Source organism: Tenrec ecaudatus, chromosome 2, assembly GCF_050624435.1.
Source record: "Tenrec ecaudatus isolate mTenEca1 chromosome 2, mTenEca1.hap1, whole genome shotgun sequence".
Lineage (NCBI taxonomy): Eukaryota > Metazoa > Chordata > Mammalia > Afrosoricida > Tenrecidae > Tenrec > Tenrec ecaudatus.
Genome location: NC_134531.1, coordinates 67,302,090 through 67,328,316, shown reverse-complemented (window position 1 = coordinate 67,328,316; position 26,227 = coordinate 67,302,090). Strand labels below are relative to the sequence as shown.

General features: G+C 44.3%; 1 protein-coding gene across 1 annotated transcript in view; it reads right to left on the bottom strand.

Annotated features, from left to right (window-relative positions):
- Window positions 1-26,227, bottom strand: part of MCCC2 (methylcrotonyl-CoA carboxylase subunit 2) — a 74,191-nt gene that overhangs the window by 27,083 nt on the left and 20,881 nt on the right. Inside the window, exons 6-10 of the mRNA XM_075541152.1 lie at window positions 23,827-23,939; window positions 13,747-13,860; window positions 9,689-9,753; window positions 2,055-2,154; window positions 1,845-1,940 (exon numbers count right to left, since the gene is read on the bottom strand). Coding sequence (XP_075397267.1) covers window positions 1,845-1,940; window positions 2,055-2,154; window positions 9,689-9,753; window positions 13,747-13,860; window positions 23,827-23,939 — 488 coding nt within the window. The remainder of the gene's footprint in view (window positions 1-1,844; window positions 1,941-2,054; window positions 2,155-9,688; window positions 9,754-13,746; window positions 13,861-23,826; window positions 23,940-26,227) is intronic.

Sequence of the window (26,227 nt, the reverse complement as noted above, 5' to 3'; positions counted from 1 at the left end):
ACAAAAACAGCATTAAAAATGTGCTGAAAAACTCGGCTTATACTTGAGTATATATGGTATTTAGTGAATGCTTGCCATGTGCTAATAACTCACTGCCACTGAGTGGATTCCAACTCACAGTGGCCTTGGGAGCAGAGTCAGACTGCCCGGTGGGTATCTGCGACCATGACTCTTCTAACAGCTGGCCACACAGTGGACAGCCCCACACACAACCTGTTACGCCACCCACAACCTGTTACGCCACACACAACCTATTACACCACACACACAACCTGTTACACCACACACACAACCTGTTACACCACACACAACCTGTTACGCCACACACAACCGGTTACACCACACACACAACCTGTTACACCACACACACAACCTATTACACCACACACACAACCTGCTACACCACACACACAACCTGTTACACCACACACAACCTGTTACACCACACACACAACCTGTTACGCCACCGGGGTACATCCATAAAATCACACACACCAGGAACAGTGCATGAAGATCTTTCAATTAGATGAGGAAATAGTGGCATTTAGTATTGTAAGAACATGTTTAATGCATGCACTGTAGATGCTAACTCCATTACCAAAAAATATGCGTGCATGTATATGCGTAGAGACACACGCACGCACACACACTACAACGACCTAAAAATGTCGCTGAGAAATTGCATTACAAAATAAATGTGTTAACGTTGTCTTTAAGGAAAACAAATCCATTGTGAAGTTGTTATTTCTTTTTATTTCACCACATACAGAAAACACACATGGGCTTCAAAAGGTTCATGGAAAAATGAAAGCAGAAGATAATGGAATTTTTCCATGGACTTTTTGAACCTCTCCTTAAGCATGTAAAATACACACACACACACACACACACATACGAAGGCAAAATATCAAAATATTAGTTGCTTTTGCTTCTGTATAGTAGAATTTGAGGTGTTTCCCACATTTTAAAAATTGCTCACAATTAGTACACAACAATCAAGGGGAAAGTATGGAAGTTTATGACAAAAAAACTATTGGCACAAAATATTAAGATTTCCAGCACAGAGCATGACATGAAGATAATCTCCCAATTTAGAGCTCTTTCTTGCAGCTATGGAGACGGAACAAAATAAAAGCCTGCACGCTACATGCAAACGCTAAAAACTGTCCTTCTAGATCACAGAAGAGCACGTCGACCATCTGTAACCACAGCAACATCTTCCGCTGGCATAGACAGACTAATCTTTGTTAATGTCACACTGATCTAAAAGGATTTCTGTCTTTTTTCTCACTCTAACAACTTGGTGACGTCTTCCATTCCCCAAAATAAACAGACTTCGAACACGCGGCTGACATTGGGAACATGCCCTGTATCGCTCCTAATGCCCACAAGGACAGGAACACACTGGGCTTTGTCACTGTGTGATGAAAGCAGTATCATAGGAGCACTTTGCCCTTCTCTTCAGTTAAGCACTGAGCTGCAAACCACAAGGTTAGCAGTTCAAACCCACCTGTGGCTCCATGGGATAAAGAAGAGGCTGTCTGCTCTTGTAAAAATGTAATGGTGGACCCAGAAACCCCACAGAGCCATTCTGCTGTCCTATGGAGGGTCCTGATGAGTCAGAATCAACTCCGTGGCGATGGGTTCGGGGTTGAGTATTTACAATTTTCCAAAGACACCTACACTATAGAGAGCTCTTTCCTGTCCACATCCCGCCTCACTGAGATCTCTGTCAGTCTCTAGGCTTGAACATATCCTAATGAAATTTAGCTTTGAAAACAGGTAGACCGTTAAAGAGAGGGGCAGACAATTAATTCATAGCTCACATGCCCATTTTTACATACCTCTCGCACATCAAAGTTCCTCTTAAGGTTAGTACCCACAATTCCATATAATTCGTCAGCAGGAAACAAAGGGTCTTCAGACGGTTCAATGGTGACCTGCCGAAATACAGGAAAATAGTATGAACCTGGCTAAAGACAGCATCCCAAGGTGCCATAAGCTAAAAGGCCTTCCAGGAGAAAGAAGGGATGTCGGGACGCATCCCTACTCACATCCAATGTCTTCTGGTAATTGAGACTCCTCACCACCTTCCTGGTCAAGTGAAGGGCATGCAGGTCATCCAAGGCGTAGTAGTCAGACACTCCAGACTGTCTACAGAGCAACACACACCAAAATAATCACACAGGGGGCGTGGGGGAATGACGAGCTATCTTAAACCCCGAGCAGTTCCCCTCTTCTAAGAATGGCAACACTTTCCCTTCCCAAGCACGTTTTAAACTGTCTTATTGGTTCTCATAATACCCTTGACAAAATAGCACTATCCTTGTTGAACCAAAGGAAAAACTGAGGCACACAGAAGCCCTTTGCACTCCGGCCACGAGAAGCTGCACACAAACCCATGCCTCTATCCCTCCACTGCCGGGGCCTTGCTGGCTACAGAGCCCAGAGGCCATCAAATGCCCAGTCTGTGCACCGCAAATGAAACGCCGTCGGATTATCGTCCCCCCTGCTTTCGTGATGTGGCAGCAGAAAGTACCTGCGACACACTGAGCTTCCAATGAAGATGCCAACTATGAGCTCTCACTTCTGGGAGACTGCTGAGCCCCCTTCACAAAACTACACCCCGACAGTAAGCTGCCATAGGCAACACCACAAAGGCTTGCATACAAGAGACCCACTGATGACAGGAAGGGAGTGATGTGCTGCTTCTGCAATAAGGGGCACAGAAGCTCCCATGCAAAGACAAGCTCTTCGTGTCTGACGCATGAGCTTGCTCAGTTCTACATTCTGCCCAAACTCTATGGGTTTGTTATTTCAGATGCAGATATGTATGACTTCCTAGGAAAACATTAAAATAAAAATTTTAAAACCTGTAAAAGTGTGAGTAGTGAACTAATAACAACAGAGGCAGGGGAATAGCAAGAATTCTAAAACTGACAGTGTATCCAAGAGAAATTACTGAGAGGTGAACGATGGGTAAATATGATGGTGGGGCAGGAGGAAAGAAAAAGTTTAAAATATCTATATGTATAAATACAGATATGTAAATATATAAAGATCTGTGTATTTGCCTATGTATGTATAGATATGTAAATACAACAAGGAAGCAGATGGACTTTGGGTCCGCTACCTAAATCTTACCTCAGTACAAGAATGGTTTGTTTTAATAATGTGGCACTCTATGATACCAACCTTCCTGACACAATCGCTGAAGATAAAATGGGTGCATGAGCAAATGTGGTGAAGAAAGCTGATGGTGCCCAGCTATTAAAAGATAGAGCATCTGGGGTCTTAAAGGCTTGAAGATAAACAAGCAGCCATCTTGCAGGGAAGCAAAAATGCTCACATGAAAGAAGCACACCTGCCTGTGTGATCACAAAGTGTCGAAGGGATCAGGTAACAGAAGTTCGAAATCAAGCAATCAAATTGACGTGAAGGAACATGGATAAAGTGGAGACCCAAAACCCACCTGTAAGATAATTGGACAGTCCCTCACAGAAGGGCCACATGGAAGGGATGCTAAATCTAGGGAGTGGTATAGCACGGAGGAAACACATAACTGTCCTCCAGTTCTTTAATGTTTCCTCACCTTACTATGATGGTCTTTGACTTACCTCATTGATCTTGCTAGACCTGTGTGTGTTCCTTTGTATAATTAAGAGCGTTCAATGCATTAAAGCCAAGATAGATAACCCTTCAGACAAAGGAACAGGAGTAATGATACCCAGAGGGTATAGGAAGGGAAGGAAGGAGGGAAAGGGGGAGCTGATAGCAATGAAGACTGTATAACCCCACTCAGGAGGAATGAATAACAGAATTGCAGGTGAATGGATACACTGGATGGTGTAAGAGACGGCAAATAATAATAATATATAATAATAAAGGTTCTTGGGAGTAGGGTGGGGAAGGGAAGGGATAAAGGGAAGCTGATAACAAAGAGTTCAAGAAAAAATAACATGTTTTGAAACTGATGGTGGTAGCAATTGTAAAATTATGCTTGAGCTAGCTGAATTACAGATTGCTATATCTGTAATAGCTCCCAATAAAATGATTCATAAAAAACAAATAATTAGAACACAGTGTTCTGACCAAGAGTTTTAAAAAAACAAATAATTAAATATTCTGTCCAAAAAAAATCCTGTAAAAGTAAGGCAAAAAATGTCAAGGCACACTGGATGAATGCATGGATTGTGATGCGAGCTGCAAGAGCCCCCAATAAAAGTATTTCATTTTTTAAATTTCAGGGAAAAAAAGTCAAGAGACTTCCACTTCATTTTATGAGTAAGGACTAGGATGATCAAATCTGAACCTTGGTACCATGTCTGAGGGAAACACCACACTCCTGGGAGGCATCTCTTAGGACCCGCTTCTCCCAGGGGCTTCGCAGCTCTCTGCACCTCTCAAATACTCAGAGGCCAGGCTCACACTGCTTGAGACCCCCGAGGCTTGCAGGTGGTAACCCGCTTCCTGGCGTCCATTCAGATCGCGGCAAACCTCTGCAGGGTTTCTAGGGCTTCAACTCTGACTGAAGCACAAAGCCTCCTCTTTCTCCTGCAGAGCGGCTAGCGGGTTGGAACTGATGATGTGGAGGTCAGCGGCCTGATTCCGGACACGTGCTACCATCAGGACTCCCTTCACAAACGCCAGGCTCTGAGCGTTTTATTTCAGACAGCATTTTACAACTCGCCACCACTGTGAAGCTCTTCGTCACATTAACAGCTACGCCTGTTGATGTCTAGAGGCACTACCGTAGGTCAGCAAGCCAGCTGCTTCTCAATGACCAAATCTTTAAAACCCAATGCTTTTCCTTTTTAAAAAAATGTTAATCATTTTATTTGGGGCTCATACAACTCTTATCACAATCCACACATACATCAATTGTGTAAAGCACATTTGTACATTCATTGCCCTCATCATTCTAAAAACGTTTGCTTTCCACTTAAGCCCCTGGCATCAGCGCATTTTTTCCCCTCCCTCCCTGCTTCCCACTCCCTCATGAACCCCTGATAATTTGAAAATTATTATTTTGTCATATCTTACACTGTCCAACGTCTCCCTTCACCCACTTTTCTGTGGTCTGTCCCCCAGGAAGGAGGTTATATGTAGACCCTTGTAATCGGTTCCCCCTTTCCATCCTGCCTTCCCTCCACCTTCCTGGTATGGCCACTCTCACCACTGGTCCTGAAGGGATCATCTGTCCTGGATTCCCTGTGTTTCCAGTTCCTATCTGACCAGCGTACATTCCATGGTCTAGCCAGATTTGTAAGGTAGAATTGAGCTCATGTGTGTGTGTTGGGGTCGGGGGGAGAGAAGCATTTAGAAACTAGAGGCAAGTTGTATGTTTCATCGTTGCTACACTGCATCCTGACTGGCTCATCTCCTCCCCGCGACCCTTCTATAAGGGGATGTCCAGTTGCCTACAGATGGGCTTTGGGTCTACACTCCCCCTCATTCACAATTATATGACTTTTTGTTCTTTGGTGCCTGCTACCTGATCTTTTCGACACCTCGTGATCACACAAGTTGGTGTGCTTCTTCCATAGGGGCTTTGGTGCTTCTCAGCTAGATGGCTGCTTGTTTACCTTCAAGCCTTTAAGACCCCAGATGCTGTATCTTTTGATAGTCGGGCACCATCAGTTTTCTTCACCACATTTGCTTATGCACCCATTTGCCTTTAGCAATTTTATCAGGAAGGTATGCATCATGGAATGCCAGTTTAATAGAACAAAGTGTTCTTGCATTGAGGGAGTACTTGAGTGGAGGCCCCCCAATGCTTTCTTTTGAAAACTATCATTGCTCACCATGGCAGGAGCAGGAGAGCGCAGATAAAGTGCTAGAGTTTAACATTTATGTAAGCCTCTGTGTGCAAGTAGCTCCTGGGGATGACTCATCAGAGAGGTCTTTGCAAAGGGAAAGCAAACCCAAAGCAATATGACTGATCTGGTTATGACGCTACTTAAAAACAAACCACGTCACCGCCTAATCCATTTTACCGTGATTGAGGCAGGCAAGCAGTAGCAAGAATGGCTCAAAGTAATAGGGTGCTTAGTGGGGACCAGCCACTTTAAATGATGAGTTGGTAATTCAAAAACAGCTGGTAAACCCTCAGTGCTGTATTCCTGTTAGCTATGATTATGCTTGGGCCATGATCTCAGGAGGGACCGGTCCCTGGCGAAGGACATCATGCATCATGCTTGCTAAAGGGGAGGGTCAGAGAAAAGGAGGAAGACTCTCAAGATCAGGGCTAACACACACAGTAGTTACAGCTGTGCGCTCAAACGTAAACAACTGTCGGGATGGCGCAGGACACGGCAGTGTTTCCTGTCGAACACAGCACCGCTGAGTCGGAACTGACTGGACAGCACCTAGGAACAGCAACATTCATGCCTTCGTTTTACATGAGGGCATGAGTGAGACCCCGGGAGGCTAAGGAGTCGTCTAAGTCACAGAGCGAATGAGCCAGGAGAGGATGAAGGCACCATACCAGTACACGAGGGTGAGCTGAGGGTACAAGACTAACTGGGTTACCATTGTTTGTAGGGGCTTAATTGGGAAGGAGATGGAAGAAAGTCTATACTGTCACTGTTTTTATCATTTTATTTTAAAGAAGTTATCTTGGTGCTCATAAGATTATTTCCAGTTTAGAGTACTTAAAAACACAGTAAAAACAAAAGCTCCTCAAACACCATCTTCATCTCCTTCCTCTGATTAAACGCCTACAGGCAAATTCAATCCACTTGCTCTTGGGCTCCTACTTCACCCTGTTCTGTCTACATCCTCATTCTTTCTAGGTGGAAACAAAGCAAAAAATGTAACCCCTAAATGGGTCCTGGTGGAACAAGGGGTTACACGCTGGGCTGCTTAACTGAAAGGTTGGAAGCTAGACCCCACCGGCTGCTCCATAGGAGAACCATTAAAGTCTGATTCCATGACCATTTCCAGACCCAGAAGCCCTGATGCAGCAGTACACTGTCCTACCTGTAGGGTCGCCATGAGTCAGAACCCACTCCATGGTCTAGCCGGATTTGTCAGGTAGAATTGGGATCATGATAGTGGGTGGGGAGGGAGGGTGGGGGGAAGCATTTAAATACTAGAGGAAAGCTGTATGTTTCATCGTTGCTACACTACATCCTGACTGGCTCGTCTCCTCCCCACAACCCTTCAGTGAGAGGGTGTCCAGTTGCCTACAGATGGGCTTTGGGTCCCCAATCTGCACTCCCCCTCATTCACAATGATATGATTTTTTTGTTCTTTGATGCCTGATACCTCATCCCATTGTTGCCTCTTGATCACACAGGCTGGTGTGCTTCTTCCATGTGGGCTTTGTTACTTCTGAGCTAGATGGCCGCTTGTTTACTTTCAAGCCTTTAAGATCCCAGATGACAAAGGATGATAAAGCTCTTTCTTATACACATGAGAGTCCATGAATTTGTTTCCCTAGTCTACCCAGATTAACACAATGTGATTAATCCAAACACCTCATTTTGCTCTGCGGTGGGGGGTAGGGGGCTTGAATCTGAGTAACTGGAGGCAGCTGAGCAGGTGCTACATACTTAGATGACTGACCCCCAAGGAAAACCCTGGGCACAAAGCCCAGGTGAGCTTCCCTGGTTGGCAGTCATATATTGTTGCTGGGAAACTAAGTGCATCTGTGCATGAGAAGCAACATCTGGAACCTTGCACCTGGTTGCTCCAGGACTTTGTCTCGTGCACTTCCTGTCTTTGCTGAGTTTTTCCTATATCCTTTCATGGTATCCTTACCCATAACCATGCGCATAGATGCATACAACACCTGTTCAGAGTCCTTCCAGAGACTGAAAGAGCCAGAGGGCTGTCTGAGGGACCCTGCGCATAGGCAGTACGGCTACATCGTGCTCACACAGTTCCATGCACCCGAACGAACAAGCATTTTGTTCAAACCCCGTTAGGACACGCAATTCCTCGCTCTCAGCTGTGCTCTCTTTCCACTCTACTCCAGTCATGCCCTCCATCATTTCCCTTGGTCTTTAGGTGTAAATGGACAGGTATACTACTATAATTATACATTAGCTCTCTCTTGACTCATTCCATTATATTTCTTATCTGCCTAATTGAATTATAAATCATTGCGGGCAGGCAAGGATTCCGCCTGAAATTCTGACATGCTCCTAACACATTAAAATCAGCCCACCCCCAAGAAGTGCTCAAGCAATGAAACACTGAGGCACATGCCCCTTAGCCAGCAGAAGCTCAGCACCCAGCTTCCTTCTCCCACCCACTGGACTTCTTTTCCATTGCTGCCTGGGTTTGTGGTCTGAAAAGGCAAAAGGAGGTCCCTGTACCTGTAGGGCCATTGAGTTTGGGGATTCAATCGACTTGCTATTAAGTCTTGATTTCCTAAGGCTATGGTCCTGGGCCCCACAGTAAGCTCATCTAGTTCCATGGGTTTGAAGCCCACCTCTCCTTCACTGATGCATCCCCAAAAAAGATCTCTCCCCACCCAGCATCTCTACCTCATTCAGTCCCAAAGGAAGGCTTGAGCCCCGGCCCCACAAATCTGCTCCTCCCAACATCCCATGCCATCCCCTGTCACCTCACTTTCCTGTCCTCTTTGTTTGAGCTCCGTCTATAAGTGTCTCTATTCCACCTCAAAAATGGAACTCGAATCCATTCACTTCCCTCTACCAGTCCTACCAACATTATCCACCAAAGGCACCAGCATCTTTCGCCCAGCCTGCCGATACGGTCATCCAACAGATGCCCCATGCAGGGTTCTGCCAGTCCTCCCAGGACCCTCACACGGCAGCCAAGGCGAGCTTCCAATGCAATGTCTGACGGAGCCACATCTCTGCTGAAAAGCCTCCAACAAGGTCCTACTGCTCTTAACGAAAGAATACAAACCATCAAAGAGCAATGATGGACACTTCTATTGACAGTTGTATGTGTAGGGACTAACTGAGACCAGATATTGCTTCCAGTACGTTATAATTAGTATCTCATTTAATCCATACAAAATCCTAGGAGGTAAATTGTAGTCTTACCCCTGAACTCCAGCCTGCCTCGGTTTCATCAGCAGGGTGCCGGAGCCAGCACACACCTAGCCCAGAAGAGATGACTGCACCTCTCTCAGATGGCACACTTGTTGACGGCAGGTTGCTAACTTGAAATCAGCCATGGTGGGATCATGCATACCACAAAATCGGCAAATACCACAAATCGGAGTCCTTTTCCCCCAGAGAAGCAGTTAGCAAACACCAACAGCCTACACTGGACTAAATCCATCTTCCGTGTCTCACCTGCACCTCTCCGATGTGGCTCTCACAATCCGTGTGTGTGCTGTGATTGTTATTTGTTTCCTCCCATGTCACCGAGGACATAAGCTCTTTGAAGATGAAGTCCATGTTCACCTTGTTCACTGCCTTGCCCCTGGCACCTCGAAAAGTCCCTGGTGTAACAAGTGCTCAATGGGTGTTTGTTAGCTAACGAAGAAAGCTGACTCTCCAGTATTTCTGGGCTTTCACCAGCGAGCTCGTCCTCCAGCTCGTAAATGAAACCCAACTGCTTATCATTTAACCGGAAAACAGGGGACAGTGGGGGAGCACACTGATGTGGGAAAACTAGCCCTTGAGAAAGTGAGTTTCCAGGTTGTTTTAAACAAATGGCACCCACTGCCGACTGTGGAGACAAGTGGCCATTCCTGTGTCACCTGCAGTGAAGATCAGCTCCCCCAAGATCCTCAGCTGACACCTCTTCTCCAGTGGCTGCTTTAACCTGCAAAAAATGGGGGGAATTCAGTGGTGAGGTTTGCCCCCAACAAAAATGCTTCCCCAACATGAATTACCTCTGTGACACCCACCGCCCTCTCTTCCAGGAAGCGAAAAGAACGTCGCATCTTCGCATGCCAGGGCTCAGCAAGCCTAGATAATGTACCTCCACTCCACAGATGAAGAGAGATGAGTGCAGAGCCTCCAGGGAATTTGCCCACAGCCCTGAGCGAGTGACGGAGCCAGATGCTTCTGATCTGAAAGCCCATCCCCTTTCCCAGGTGTTATGCTGCAAATGCCGAAAGCCCTCTGCTAACGCTGGCCCCACTGCCAGGATCCCTCTTCCTGCTCACCTTCCTGGTGAATCCTCACTTACTGTCGAAGCCCCACTCCAGGTAGCTTTTCCTAGCCCACCCAAGTCTTCCTACCAATAATGACACCTATGATATTAACAGCGCAGTGTCTTCTCATCCCTGGTCCACTGACACCTGTCAGTGTGCGTTACAGTGACCTAAAGGTGTCTCTGTCTCCTGGACCTGCAGCTCTCTGAGAGCAGGAAGGACGAACACTCACATATGAATAAATGAACATGGAAGGAGTACCTTCTTTTCATAAGATCACCACCTAGACAAAAGTGTCCAGTTACCACCAAACAAACAGTATGTAGTCTCTTTAGGGTGGGGGGAAATTGAGATTTTCTACACCTAAAACTCCAGAATATATGATCAAAAAGAAAGTAATTTCATGTTATAAATTAGGAATGCCTTAATTATAACCTGAAAAATTTTAACAGAAAGGAGAAGAAAAAATTTTCTGTGCTAAATGCCAATGTGATATCTTAGGACTTACTTACTGATTGCTACTTCTTAAGATTGATTGATATTTTCCTTTCCTTCAGACAGGAAATGTTTCCATTAGAATAATGAGCACTAATCTAAAATACAGTACAGAAATAACTGCTTGTTCTACTGCATCAAAAGCTTTGTTATAAATAAAATAGTAGCCCACGGGGGTGGTAATTAAAATTTTCACCTCCAATTATGCCACCATCAAAACTAAATTCCTGGCTCTCTTCTTTCCAAAGAACTTTAGTGTAGAACAGAATTCAATCCAGAACCAATTATATGTGCCTGATATTTAGACTTGTAAAAGAAATAAACATCGGACATGCTGTACTAATTCTCAAGGCTATGACAAACATCAACCGGGAAGGAAAAAAACAAGATTTGTCATCACTTCGTTATTTATTGAACACTCACTGCAGGGTTGATATGGCGACAGGCAAAACGATGATAAAATTCAAAGGGGAAATTAAACTAAAGCAGCTCATTCTACTACATAAGCAAACCAAAATGCCAAACCAAAACCAAACTCACTGCCATCCAGTAGATGCTGACTCACAGGGACCCTACCAAGACCTGCCCCTGTTAAGTTTCTGAGATGCTAACTCTTTACGGGACTAGAATGACCCATCCTTCTCTGGGACAGTGGGTGGTTTCAAACACCCGTAACTACACCACTCCTTAATAACACATACAGAAGATACATATGACTGGAACGCAAACAGCACCTTCAAAAACATACTGCTGTCCCCTAGAGTCTCAACTAAAACAAGCATCAGAGTTCAGAACGCCTCTAACAGATGGGTTGCTGCTGCTCCCTCACCCCCGCCCCCCCGCAGCCCATACACAATCTTCAGTCCACTATGAAGCAGGTTCCTTCTCTACCGAACCCACAGACTTCTCTGGTTAAGCACGAAACACGCCCACTGAAACAGACCCCAGAACTATCCCCTCTTGGATAAAGTATTCTCCAGAAAACCTTCAGCATTCTTCCAATATGATGGTCCGTGATTGTCTTCTCAACAAGTTGCTCTGAATTTTCAGCCACATCTTTGCTTATCTTCTAATGAACAATAGAGAAGAACTCTTCATTTTAAAGTGTGTGACCTGCGTCAAAAGAATATTTTGGAAGACTTGTCCTTTGATTAGCCAATGGCAGTATCATATACAGCTGGAGAGGGGGTGAAAGGTTCCAAGAGTAATACACACGATTGGCTTTCTCAGTGCCCCTTAAGATTTATAGCACATTTGAAGTTGCAGCTCTTTGAATTTACCTGATCTTCAGTGAGTCACTGAAAATTAGTACAATCCTTTTGGGATTATACTTAATCTCTTTCAAAGTATAAATTCTTTTTACCATGCTTGTGTTAGTTTTTTTTTAATTCACAGGATGTATTCTAGAGCCAAAGATATTCTTTGATAGGTTTCCCAAGCAATACTTTTTGAGCTGTAACTTGCATCGCACATTGTTGTTAGATGCCACTGAGTCAGCTCTCGCTCCTCGTCACTCGGTGCACAGCAGAACAAAACACCGTCACCGTTGCCTTGTGAGAGCCCATTACTGCAGCTGCTGTGTCAGGTGATCTTGCAGAGGGTCTTCCTCTGTTTATCTACCCTTTACTGCACCAAGCAGCGTCCCAGGCCATAAAAACCATCACCTGAAAGGGTAGGATTCAGTAGCATTCAGTAGTCACACACTTGTGCCACCGTTACTGCTACCTAACTCCCGAACATGTGCATCAAGCCCAGAGACACAGTGAACCGCCATCGAGCCACACTCCATTCCTCATTTCCCCGAGCCCCTGGCAACAACTTCGTGTCTACGTGGAGGTAACTGGTCTAGAATGTTTGAAAGGAGCTCTGGTGGGGCTGGCAAGTAGGCACTGGAATGCTAGCTGCAAGGTCAAAGGTTCAAACCCACCAGCTTCTCTGCTGGAAGATGAGGCGGGCTGCCCCAGGAAAGATGGACAGCCTCAGGAACCCTAAATAGGGCCACAGGGAGTTGGAACTGACTCAGTGGCTGTGGGTGAACTTTAGACATTTCATAGGAAGGACGCATACACTGTGTGGTCTTTCATGCATGGCCTCTTTTACTCAGCATGATGTTTCCAAGGTTTATCTATGTTGTAGCATGAATCAGTATTTCATTTCTCTTTATAGATGTATGGTATTCCATTGAATGCTATCCATATTTTGTTTGCCAATTAACTGATGACAGTGTGGGTTGTGTCCACTCTAGGCCTATGATGAGCATTTGAGCACAAGGTTTTGTGAGGCTGTTTTCATTTCGCTTTGGTATATACCAAGGAGTTCATGGAACACACGGTGGTTCTGCTGGGTGCGTGTTAGACTGCTAACCGAAAGGTCTGTGGTTCAAACCCACCAGTCCCTCAGAGAGAAAATGATGAAGCCACCTGCTCTTAGAAAGACTTACGGCCTTGGAAACTCTACCCCGGGTTGCTATGAGTTGGAGTTGACCTGGTGGCAGTGGGTTTCGTTGGGTATGGTAACCCTCAATTGTTTAAGGAGCTCCCAGACAGTGCAAAGGACAGTTGACATTCTCACCAGCAATGTGTGAGGATTCCAATTTCTCCACGCCCTCACAGCACTTGTTACTGTGAGTAGTCAGCCTAGTGGGGGTCAAATGGCCTCTCATTGTAGTTTGATTTGCATCGAATGCCACCATCCATCCACCAGGTGGGTACACTCTGCGTGTGGCTCGGCTGCAGGTATTTCAAGTACCCGCAGCTGGCGGGTTTGAACTCCAACCATGCGGTGAGCTGAGTTCTGCTCTCATAGGTGCTCGCACCCTACATGGTTCTTGTACTCCTGGGCAAGAGTTCTCCTGACTGTCGGCAAAACAAACCTCTGGACCAACAGCAATCCTGTGGGTTGGGTAAGCCCGTCTTAATCATCAAAGTGGCACATTTGCTTGTTAAAGACCCTTAAAGAAGTCTTTTGTAACAGATTTTCCTAGGGCAAAACATTGTTTGGTTTCTTGACCACTGCTTCCTTCAGTGTAATGATGAAGGTCAAAATTCAAGACTCAAAACACACAGTACATGTATCAGTTATTGTTCTGAAAATCTGGAAGACTTTCTGTCAAGCAGAGTAGCGTACAACGTTCCCAAGCACCAGAGTTGACAATGCATGCTTACCAAGGGAGGTCCTCCTAAGAAAATGGTCCCCTGCTTGCGGACGATGATGTTTTCATCGGCCATCGCAGGCACGTAAGCACCTCCGGCTGTGCAGGAGCCCATCACCACCGCTATCTGGAAGGCAAGAGCACAGTAAGTTATGAGCGACTTACTGCGCACAGGGGGAACTAGGCCGTCTCCACATCTGTAGTGCCACACATGATGCAGTGCCCTGAGAAGGTTACTAGCTGACACCTGGACTTTGACTTAGAAATGGAGTCCTCTAAACATCTGACAGTGTTTCCTATCTCTTGGTATCAAAGCATTTTGAAGAGTTTATATCACAGCTCACAACAATTATAGACAATCTCGCTGTGAGAGAAACCCCGGCGAAGAGAATTCTGGCCTGAGCTAGTGAGGGGAACCCACAATACACCTATAATGTGGCAAAACTATATTAAATCCTGTAGTGAAATGAAATTTAATATGACTCTTCTACCCATTTCTCGCCAACTCTCGTCAAATAGCTGGGTGGGACCACGCAAATAGGATGTTCAAAACACTAAAAGAGGAGAGTGGTCAGTTTTGCCATTCCGCTGGGCATAAGAGAGCTATCTCAGAAGCAGGAACAGAAAGAGAATTTCGGGGACCATCAAGGAAGGAGAGACACCAGCAGAGCAAGTTCTTCAGAGTAGCCTGCCTGAAGTCGAGGAGGGAGCAGAAGCCATGCCAGGCCGAGACCAAACACACCAAAGAGAGGAGCTGTAGCACTGAGACTGAGGAGAGCCGCGGGTGGGCTTCCGGGCCCGAGGAACCAGGCAAAGGCTACGGGAATATGCGGCTGAGAGCCTGAGGACCAGCTAGAGACCTGGATGCTGGCTAATGAGAGGCACTGATTTGGACCAGATTGTACCCTTAATGCTTTGTGATCCTGACTTGTGGTCCTGTGAACTCCAATAAACTCCCATAACCGTGAATCCTGTCTGTGAGCTCTCTGTGGCCACTGCAATGTATTACTGAACCCAGCAGAGCAGAGCATGGGGTGAAAGAGGAAGCGAGACTGAGACATGCCTTGTGGTTATCACTTTGGGTGGACGGAGAGATGGATTCCCCTGCTCCCCTGTGTACTCAAAGGAGCTCAGAGGTATCCTCCACACGGTTTTCTCAAACGTATAGCTGAGAAATCTAAATCACAATAGGTCCTCTTAAATGACTGACACATCATAGAAATACTGAAGTAATTCTCTACATTTTATTAATACTATCTGTTAATTCCTTCTAAAAATAAACATTATTGCAATGGGGGGAAAGTCTTGCTGATTATGCTGAAGCTGGGTGATGAGTACATTCTCTGCTTGCATGTATATTTGAAATTTTCTATAGGGAGTTTCATGAAAAAAAGTTCATCTTTACAATAATAATAAAAAACAGGGGTTGGCTGATTATCTCTGCATAAGAATAAATAATACTACATAAGAAAAAGAAGAATATTATGCCACAAACATTATTTAAAATCTATATAAGCAATCTGATGGATTTTAATGTTTCATTAGTTTCCCTTGAGGTCACACAAACAACTGTTGCTCCAAAAAGCATGTCTGACGGGCATGCAACCAGGAAAGGAGGCATGAGTTGGCATTTTGCATCCGAACAGGCTGATCCACCAAAAGGATTTTCCTTAAGCGCTGGCCCTCATGTACATTATCAGAAGTGGCTGCAGCATTTAACTGTCTGCTTTTACAGGAGTGTTTGTATCCCTTGTCTTGCTTCTCGATCACCCAGAAGTTTGTGTTGCCGACAGCTAGGAGAGCACTTGCTTAGGAGCGCAAGAAACATGGATGGCGACAGCAGCTATGAGAGCAAAAGAAATGCAAACAGCCTAAATATCAATCAATACAACACTGTAAATGGGGAACTAAATCATTCATGGATAGAAATGGCCTTCTAAAAAATTGGAGGCAAAAATAACAAAATGAAATGTTCAACATTCATTAAAGTCAGGCGATGGCCACATAGCATGTTGGGCTACATTATTCTCTGTGTATGTGTTTGAAACATTAGGGGCTTTTTTTTAAAGCAGTGTCTGACACAGATGTCCACAATCACTTTATTAATCGCTTTGTGAGTGTAGAAATATAGTTAGATGATTGCATTATCAAGCAAACATACATTTTCCAAAAGGGAAAAGAAAACTTTGATCCTGATTTTTCCAAAGAATGGAAAAAATATGGGCTGTCTGGGCAGTTAACTAAATTTGTCTGCAATTTCTAACAATATTTGGGGGCAGAGTTATAAATGAGTGGTTTTGCTGCTCTTAAAACTTAGTGACCATTGAGTGTGACATTCATGAACTTACTGGTGCACCAACCTCCTCCCAGGCTCCTGTGTTTCTCTCTTCCTGGCTAGCCCCTTCCCACTTCCCCTCGTACCTTTTCATCTCCATCCTTAAGTGATTAAACTCATCCTCGTGGCATTACATGCTGTCTCTATGTGCTACCAACTCCCAAATTATATTGTCATGCTCTCTTCTGAGCTCAGATCCAAAGCCCAGCTTCCCACTTGATGCTTGTACTGGGATGTCTATGTTAACCTGGCATCCCCTACCTAACAGTCCCAAGCACAATGCTTGATTTTCTTCTCACCTTTCTCTTCCCTTAACCAGTCTTCTGACTACCAATGAAAACGGTGTCTGCTGGGGGCAATTGTATGCCAGGCCCTGTAGGAAACGTGTTACATGTATTAATTAATTCGTACAACTATAAAAGAAGTCAGAAAACTCACGCTCACCATGTTGACTTTGAACTACAGTGACCCGACAGGACAGAAGGCCCTTGTGGGTTTCTCAGGCTGTAAATCCTTACCGGAAGAGAATTTATGGTTTGTTTGGTTTTTTAACAGTTCTACTGGAACGTCATCCACAGATCATACAGTTCAATAGTTCAGCCATATCAAGAAGAGCTGTACAATCTTTACCACAACCAATTTTAGGACATTTCCTTTTCCCCCATAGCTAGAGAAGGTTTTATAGGGAGGGAATTGTAGAAAGGACTCAATTTCACTTTGTCATCTTGATCTCTGTACCAGAACACCACGTTCAGCTCAAACGATGTCAGTACCAGCATGCTCAGAAAGGGGAGGGTGGGAGTCCCAGTGAGGTAAAGGAAAGCAGCAGCTAGCGGTGTGTATCCAGTCACCAGAGACAGGGCAGAGGGAGGAAAAAGAAAACAGGGAAGGGGGATGGGTGCTTTTGTCAAAATGTTGTTGTTCATGAAACCCATCCTTTCATGGGACGAGCTGGAGGGAATCATGCTAAGTGAGGTCAGCCAATCACAGAAGGACAAGTAGAACATGAGTCCCTTGAGATAAGTATAATCAGTACAGTAGGTATAGAATAAAAAGACACTTATCTCACAATATACAGAGGTCCAGGCCACGTTCACAAGAGGACATGGAACAAGAGATATCGTTGCTGATGTCAGATGGATCTTGGTTGAAATCAGAGAATACTAACAGATGTTTACCTGTGTTTTATTGCCTATGCTATGGCAATCGACAGTGCAGATCATAACAAACTCTGGATAACTTTGAAAGAGTGTCAAGATGTATTAAAACAAAAATGCGAGAAATAAAATTAAATGCCATTATATCATCTCACAGGTGGGGGTAAAAAAATACCAATTTAGTAGCAAAGTCTCACAAATGAATAACTGATGAACGACTAGCAAAACATATGTCCCTTAGGGAATTGTCCCCGAAGGCCATTCTAAACACAGCTCCTGTGCAACTACGGAAACTGGCCACCTCTGACACCTGCGAATACATTACAAATGGACAATGCCTAAGCTCCGGTTTTGAGAGGCAGACTTCCAAAACCACTCCCCCAATAATTGTGTAAGCCCCTTTCCTAATAAGTAGATTACAACAAGTGATGTGATGTTTGTTTCTTCTGTGATGGGGTTACAAGAAACTGGCTTGTCTTGCAGGTACATTCTTTTGTCCTCCCCTTCTTGCTCCCCTGAAGCCAGCTGACATGTGGGATGCTCTATGAAGAGGCCATATCACAATGAACAGGGAAAAGCCTCTCTAGCTCACAGCTCTGGAAAAATCGTAGGACACCTCGGACCCGCAGCCCAACTGGAACTGAAGCATGCATATAATCACATGCAGAGTTAGGAAACTGCAGGAGCAGTGAATTGTGATTGAGATCTCATAATTGGTGTCAGAAGTGGGATTCATTGCAATGGTTCCAGACTCACAGCAACATGAAGACTTTTAAGAGACAGAACTAAAGAGGCACAGGAAGTAAAGCCTTTGATTCCTAGAACAGCTCTTTTAGTGACTGTAACTTGTAATAGATGTAAGAAATGACATGCTGCAATTTAGAGGAGAAAAGGGGCCTCTACAAAAAGTCTGGTTGATTAAGATTTATAGGAGGCCGGTGCCTTCCGGAGCCGTCCTGCCAGAGTACCCAGGTTATATGTATATGAACAGATATGGTCTAGGGATGGACAACAAATTATTGTATTTGGGTCGTATTGAAAAGTATACATGTTATATGTTTATCTGGCTTCAATATTGGTACTCAGTATTTTTTCTACCTGATATTGGATTATAGGATATTATGATTACAAGAGCTTGTAAGTCTGCCTTCAATCTATATTTGATTAAATATACTAAGAGTGAAGTTAAAAACAGCCTGAAAAGTAAGCCTTTCTTTTTGAAACCAACGTAGATTAAGGGGCTTTGAAAGAAAACCTGAGACCCACCCACCACTGATGCGAGAATAGAAGTTTTACATTTTTTTTGTTTGTTTGCTTTTTTGTTCTTTTTTTCAGAAGTTTTACATCTGAAGGGAAGACTTTCAGAGAAAAAGAGTGACTTTTGAAAATTTTTGAGCAATTTGCCAGTGTATGCACCAAAGCAGAAAAGCCTGTGCACAGCAGAAAAACCCCCTTCTAGGACTGAGAGTTAAATGGAGCCAGTGAGTATAGTGTGGCCCTTATGGCAACCCCCTGGATCCGTTTACTGAGTGGAAGTCAGGGGAACGCAGCAGTGAAGAGATCGGCTGACTTGGATGTGTCCCCCTGGTACCTGTTGCTGTGATTCACAGAGGCTAACGATGAGAGAGAAGAGGAAGGGCTGGCTGGCCTGAAGTTTGAAAAGTTGTATAACTATTGAGCCTATGGGCATGGCATGGATTAGCCCCAGGGGCCAGCTGAAGTACAGGTAGGTGTGTGTGGATGCCCAAGTTTGCAGCTGGTAACAACATACATGGCTAGGGCTGAGATGACCAGAAATGGACCAAATAAAGAGACAAAATGCTGGATTCTGGTACACATTTCTTCAGGTTTGAGAAGACTGACCCTGCTGGAGACTGGACTTTTGCTTATGCATGCAGATGGTCAAAAGTCCAACCAGAAATGAAGACTCATCACATCAAGAAACATTCTTTCTCCTCAGTCCTGGGGTGGCTGAGACAGGCAATTTAGAAATTAGATATCTAAATAGGGCTGGGGAGGGAACAAAGGCAGGTTCACAATCTTATGGGTGTGTGAAAAAAGTAGAAGAGGATTGGAAAATGGTAAGTTAATTCTTCAGTATCAAAAACAAACAAACAAAAATTACCAACCCAACCCACTGCCATCAAATCACTTCTGATTCCTGGCAACCCGACAGGACAAAGCAGAATTGCCTTTATGGGTTTCTAAGACGAATTCCTTAGAGGAGTAGAAAGCCTTTTTCCTATGGAGCAGCTGGAGGTTTCTAACTGTTGACCTTCTGGTTGGCAGCCCAGTGTGTAACCCATTACGTCCACCTGGGTCCCTTGCACTGACACAATGAGGGTACTGAAAGGGCATCTAAGCTGCATGACTACAAACCATTCTGCCCATGCTTGGTGATACAAATCTGGCTGGCTTTGGGGCACAATTCTGGGCCGTGGGCCAGGAGAGACGCCACAGTGACCCTCACTAGTATCAGGCACAGAGAGCGCCCGCGAATGCACTGTGCAGCACTATAGTCCACTCTGACACAGCAATGTGGACCTGTCTTATGATACAGACAACCAAAAGACCTTTCTTGCCAGCATGAAGAGCCACGTGGTGTTTAGAACACTTGTATTAACAACAAGAAGGCTAAGAATGATGTGTAACCGACGTTACCACCTCCACAAACATCGCAAGACCACTCTGAAGAACAGGCTACGTGGTAAGCTTGAAAACAGTGTGATAGTCTAGAAACACTTTGGACAAGATTCCATTACCCTCCATGTCTTTCCTGAGCAAACGCAGACTGGCTCTCCTTGCAGCACAAACAAATGACATATTGTAGGTTAGCAGCCTGCCCTGCAGAAGGGTCTTATGGGGCCAAGAGGTTTACACCTAATTTGGAAAAGCTGTGTGAACCGTAGACTTTGATTCTTCCATGAAGAGAAAAAAGTCCGCAGAAAACGATCAGGTCAAGAGTCTGCTGGGATACGTATTATTTAACTTGGAATGGAACAAATTCCAATCGCTTGAGGTCAAAACCATTAAAAATGGAGTGTGTTTTGTCTTTAATCCACAAAGCATACTTTAATTCAATACCTAGTCAGAATGTAAGGGCATGATCAAGTACACTGACTGAGTGACACAGCTTGATTCCAGAGTACTCATGGTTATCTGTGCTGCCTGGGCAGACTGAAATGTATAGATCATACAAGGAATGCATCCAGGACATTCCGTTCTTCCTTAGTCTTTTTATCAGACAGTCTCACAGTAATCAATCGGAGTGATTTCATTTCTAACTGATATCTAGATTCATAAGCAGGCTGAAATGTGTTTAAAATTAATTAGATAATGGAAAACAAAAGAATATTGAAAGCACCATGGACACTAAAAGGACAAACATCTATCTTAGAAGAAGTAGGGCCAGAGTGCTCCTTAGAAGGATGCAAGACTTGGTGGACATACTGTGGACGTACGTGGGGGTACCCCTGTGTTAGTCCGAGTAGACTAGAGAAGCAAATCCAGGGACACTCATATGTGTGTAATAGAGAACTTCTTATCAAAGAGTAATTGTATATTAAGAAAACATCCCAGCCCAGGGCAGATCAAGTCCAATATTAGCCCATATGTCCAATACCAGTCTGTAAATTCCTCTTCAGACTCGCATAACACATGCAGTGATGCCGAATGCAGAAAGATCACAGGCCAGTGGGTGGAAAGTCTTGTGGATCCAGTGGTGGAGGAAGCATCGTAGTGCTGGCTTGGGTCTCCACGTGTCTCCTCCAGCGCCAGGGCTCTGGCTCCATCACTGCAGCTCCATGTGGGTTGTCAACAGGAATGTCTCACAGGGAAAGACGGTGTCTGGCCTCCGGTGAGCTTTTTTATTTCCCAGTGAGCTATTTATCCCATGGTGCCACCGATGAGCTATTTATCTTCTTGGTGCCTCCAATGAGGTCATCAACTTTCAACCTGATTGACAGGCTAAACTCCACCCCTTTACAAGTTGATAGGAGATTATGTAACTGCCATACCCGCCAAAAAAAACTAGAATCTTTTTTCAAAGTTATGTATTTACATTTTTTTTACAAAACAACCTTATCACCTTCAAAGTACCCTTCATTACACTTAATACATTTGGTAAATCTGGGATTCCATTCTTGGAAGCATTTTTCAAACTCATCTGTTCGGATGGCTGACAGCACCTCCCTTCTTCTTTTCTTCACCTCTTCTACATCTTCAAATCACTGTCCTTTCATGTAACTCTTAATTTGAGGAAACAAAAAGACGTCACACAAAGCAAGGTCAGGTGAGTAAAGTGTGTGGGTCAAGAGAGGCATGATGTTTTGGGCCAAAAAGTGGTGCACTGAGATGGCTGCATGAGCAGGTGCATTGTTGTGGTGGCAAAACCAGTTCCCCGTCTGCCACAAATCAGGCCTTTTTTGTCACACACAGTTATGCAATATTCTCAGAACCTCTAAATAGCTGATTAACAGTATGACCTGGTGGAATGAACTCCAAATGCACGAGTTGACATTTTCATCCATTTGGGAAGTCCAGAAGGTTGTTTGTCACCAACTGACATTTCACCTTTTTTAAAACAAGAAAACCACTCATACACTTGTGTTTTTCCCATAGTGCTGTCCTTGTAAGCTGTGTTCAACATCACGACAGTTTCTGTGACATTTTTCCCAAACAGGAAACAAAATTTCACAGCCGCATACTGTTCTCTTAAATCAGCCATCACAAAAAATGAGGTTCAGGAAAAATTCATTGTGACCAGAGAGAACCTTCCCAGGTGATGCCATTGGGTGCACTATCTCAGAGCGAGTTGCTTGATGCTCGCCCAACAGGAAAAATGCAGACTATGAAAGCTCCTCTCTGCCCAGCACAATTCCGTGGGTTTGTTTTTGTTGTTGTTTTTTTTTGTACCCACTGTAATGGGTTCAAGGTTATCCATTTCTCACTTCTTGTTTTTTTCTGATCACCCTCTGGACTGGTACAGAATGCCACCTCTCGCCTGTCTCTCATCTCTGGACTAGATGAACTGTTTATACAGAGACACACTGAGGAGCAGCAGCCACAACAAATGCTTCTAAACAGTTTGTCTCAAAGCTCCAGGTGGGCACGCACCACTGACCTTGAGGTTAGCAAACACCTAGCCCACAGTGTCACCAAGGCTCCGAGGATGCCACAGCCCTAAAGCCTCGCTTGAAGAAAGAAAAGATGCAGCAGAAAGTAATGCAGAGTTAAGTGCCTAGCTTAAATAGCTCATCTCCTTTATTGTAGAATGACATTTTAAATCCTAAAAGATACGAGAAGGCTTGAAACAGTTTGTGGAAAAATTCCTTGCCTTTTGATTCTACTTTTCCACAAACCCTTTGAAGTCCCTTACATGGAGGAATGTGTCTATCTTTTCTTTCACTCACTGCTATGGAGTCAATCCTGACTCATAGCCACCCCTGTGGGTTTCCGACATTGTAACTGTTTACAGGAAAGCAAAACCTTTCTCCTGTGGAACTGCTGGTGGTTTCGAACTGCCAACCCTCGGATCACAGCCCAACTCGTAACCACGACACCACCAGGGGTCCTCTTACCCTTCCACAGCTACAAAGATAGAGGACATTTAACTTGGTCTTTAACTCCTGCCAAGCAAATAGTGCTAAATGATCTTTCTTTTACATGTTTTCACATTTGTGTTGGTCTGGGTAGACTAGAGAAACAAATTCATAGCCACTCATATACGTATAAGAAAGAGCTTTACGTACAAGAGCAATTGAATAATGAAAAAATATTCCAGCCCAGATCAAATCCATAAGTCCAATATTAGCTCATATGTCTGATGCCAATCTGTAGGTCCTCTTCAGACTCATGAAACACATGCAATGATGCCAAATGCAGTGGGTGGATAGCTTTGTGGATCCAGTGGCAGTGTAAACATGTCAGCACTGGCAGGGATCTCCACGTGGCTTCTCTGGCTCCAAAGGTCTGGCTCCATCAGCTTCTCTCCATGTGTCTTCTCCACAGGTGTGTGTCCCACCTACAGTGAGCTATTTATTTTCTTAACATCTCCAAATGAGGTCATCAACCTGATTAACAGGCTAGACTCCACCCCTTCACTCTTAATCCTCAAACTGACACCAGATTATGTAAGTACCACAACATTCATCTACTAGCATCTCTCTTGAGTACAGTTTCCATAAATCATCTGGCCTACCACCCACTTTTCAGAAAAAAACAAAACTACTCAGTGACCCTCTCACAATTAAAACCCTGTGCACTATAGCCCATAATCCAGGATAAAGTGTAGATATATGCTTCTGCAGCCCTCTCTCTGAGGGTTTTCAATTGTTCCAATGCCCCCACTTTGGGAAGCATTGCTCCATAGTATAGTCTTAGAAAAGGAATTCTAAAAATCTGATTTTCCTTGGATAAATCACCCTTATTACATTATAGGCGCAATACCATAATTATCCAGAGACTGAGCAAAGATAACTTTTAATACACTTTGTATAGAAAAAGATTCCATTCTGGTTTTTATTTTTAATTCATGTTAGTGTATCTCATTAGTAAAGACATTTCAAGAAAAGAGCAATACCTTTCACTAATGACAAATTACCTGTGCGATATTTTGAGAAGACATAATTGCTTGATTGTAGAATATGCGCCCAAAGTGATCCCGATCGGGAAATATGTCTGCTTGCCAGGGTAAGTTTGCCCCTCCTGAATCGACTGAAAGAGAAATGAGAAAAACAAGGACATCTTTAAGAACAAAATAAGGGATGTGTACTTGTGACAGCATTGATTCTTACTCATATTCACAAAAGTAGCCTAGCATTCTAGGCTGTCCCAGAGTCTCTTTCTCCTCCTATCCTCCCACATATCCAAATGGATTGGTTATTTTCCCAAGGCTCTCCTGCCTCTGTGTAAAACTCCACTTGAAATGTTTTAAGGGATTCTCTTCGTCAGCTAAGGGCCCACCTGGTTCAGGTGAAAACTCTAAGACAAAGAAGAATTCATGTAGCTATTCATTACTTACTGTCTTCTCATGCTGTTTTTAATTAATTGCAGGTTGGAGTGGTGGATGAGAGCCTCAGCTGGGTTCGGAGGCTGTGTGACTGTTTCAGGCTGTGTGGCTGTTTCAGGCTGTGTGGCTGTGTGGCTGTGTCAGGCTGTGTGGCTGTGTGAGGCTGTGTGACTGTTTGTTTCATGCTGTGTGACTGTCAGGCTGTGTGACTGTGTCAGGCTGTGTGGCTGTGTGGCTGTGTCAGGCTGTGTGACTGTTTCAGGCTGTGTGACTGTTTCAGGCTGTGTGGCTGTGTCAGGCTGTGTGGCTGTGTCAGGCTGTGTGACTGTTTGTTTCAGGCTGTGTGGCTGTTTGTTTCAGGCTGTGTGGCTGTTTCAGGCTGTGTGGCTGTTTGTTTCAGGCTGTGTGGCTGTTTGTTTCAGGTTGTGTGACTGTGTCAGGCTGTGTGACTGTGTCAGGCTGTGTGGCTGTGTCAGGCTGTGTGGCTGTGTCAGGCTGTGTGGCTGTGTCAGGCTGTATGGCTGTTTGTTTCAGGCTGTGTGGCTGTTTGTTTCAGGCTGTGCGATTGCTTACTCGTGTATCAAGTGAAGATCCAAGTAGATTCTAAGATGAGATGCACGAATGTATGTAAAAGACAGGCTGTGAGTACATCTAGAAGTGTATGTTTTAAAAAGAAAGAAAGTGATACTTAATCCTATACATGAAACAAAGGTGTATTGTTATTGAACACATTACAACCTGCCTTAAATTCCTACCAGCATGCTCAGTAAAGGAATGACTTTAAAACTCCTCATGGAACGGCCTACAGTGCCTGGCCGTCACCTGCGGCAGCAGGTCCTCACTTTGGTGTTTTCTCAGTAAGAAAGGAGCCCTGGTGGCACTGTGTGGTGGACACTGGGCTGCTCACTGCAAGGGCTGCAGTTCAACCCTGCCAGCTGCTTGGAGGGAGAAAGCTGCAACTGCCTGCTCACTTGAAGATGTCAAGTCTTGGAAGCTCTACCTAGGGTCACTGGGAGCTGGAACTGATTGATGGCAGAAAGCTTTGGGGGTTTGGTATATATGAGAAGCAATTCACCAGCTAAAATCACTTTCCCAGAAGGAAAATCCCTATGACAGTGTGTTAGGCTGGGCTGACTAGAGAAACAAATCTAGAAACGCTCATATGTGTCTACGAGAGAACTTTATATATCAAAGAGCAATTGTATATTGGTAAACATCCTAGCCCAGTTCTGATCAAGTCCGTAAGTCTGATAATAGCCCATAGGTCTGATACTAGTCCATAAATTCCTCTTTGGACTCAAAGTGATACCAAATACAGGAAGATCACAGGCCAGTGGGCGAAAGTCTTGTGGATCCAGTGGTGGTGGAAGCTTGTCAACAGAAAGGTGAAGAAAGAGTGTGTGGCCCACCTCCAGGGAGAAAGAGAGAAAGTTCCCAGAATCCTCGTGAGAAGGTCATGCCCACAAGGAAGCATCATCAGGCTGTGACCTGATAGACAGGCTAGGCTCCACCCTTCTTTAATATCCTCAAGTTGACACAAGATTATGTAACTACCACAGTCATTATATCCATACAAATATTTTCAGAAATGAACAATATGTGTTCATGTTCAACCAATATCCAGGAAGTGCCAACTTACCACCCCTGCTTTAAGGTTCCTTTCAAAATATCCTTAACTCATAAATGCCCCTTCATGTAGAGTATACATTTACATTTATTTAAAATTAAATTGACTTGATATTACACCCTTCAGGTTATCAATATATGTTCAAAAATAGAAGAAAAAAATCTACACTGTGAAGAGAAACAACAAAACTACACAAACCAGCTTTTGATTTATCTTTAATTTTTTTTCAAACCAGCTTTTTAAAAAGGATTGTGGTAGTCACATAATTTCATGTCAACTTGAAGATATACGAAAGTGTAGGGGCGGCGTTTCCCCTTCAATCAGGTCACAGCCTGATGGACTCCTTGTGGGCGTGGTCTTCTCCTA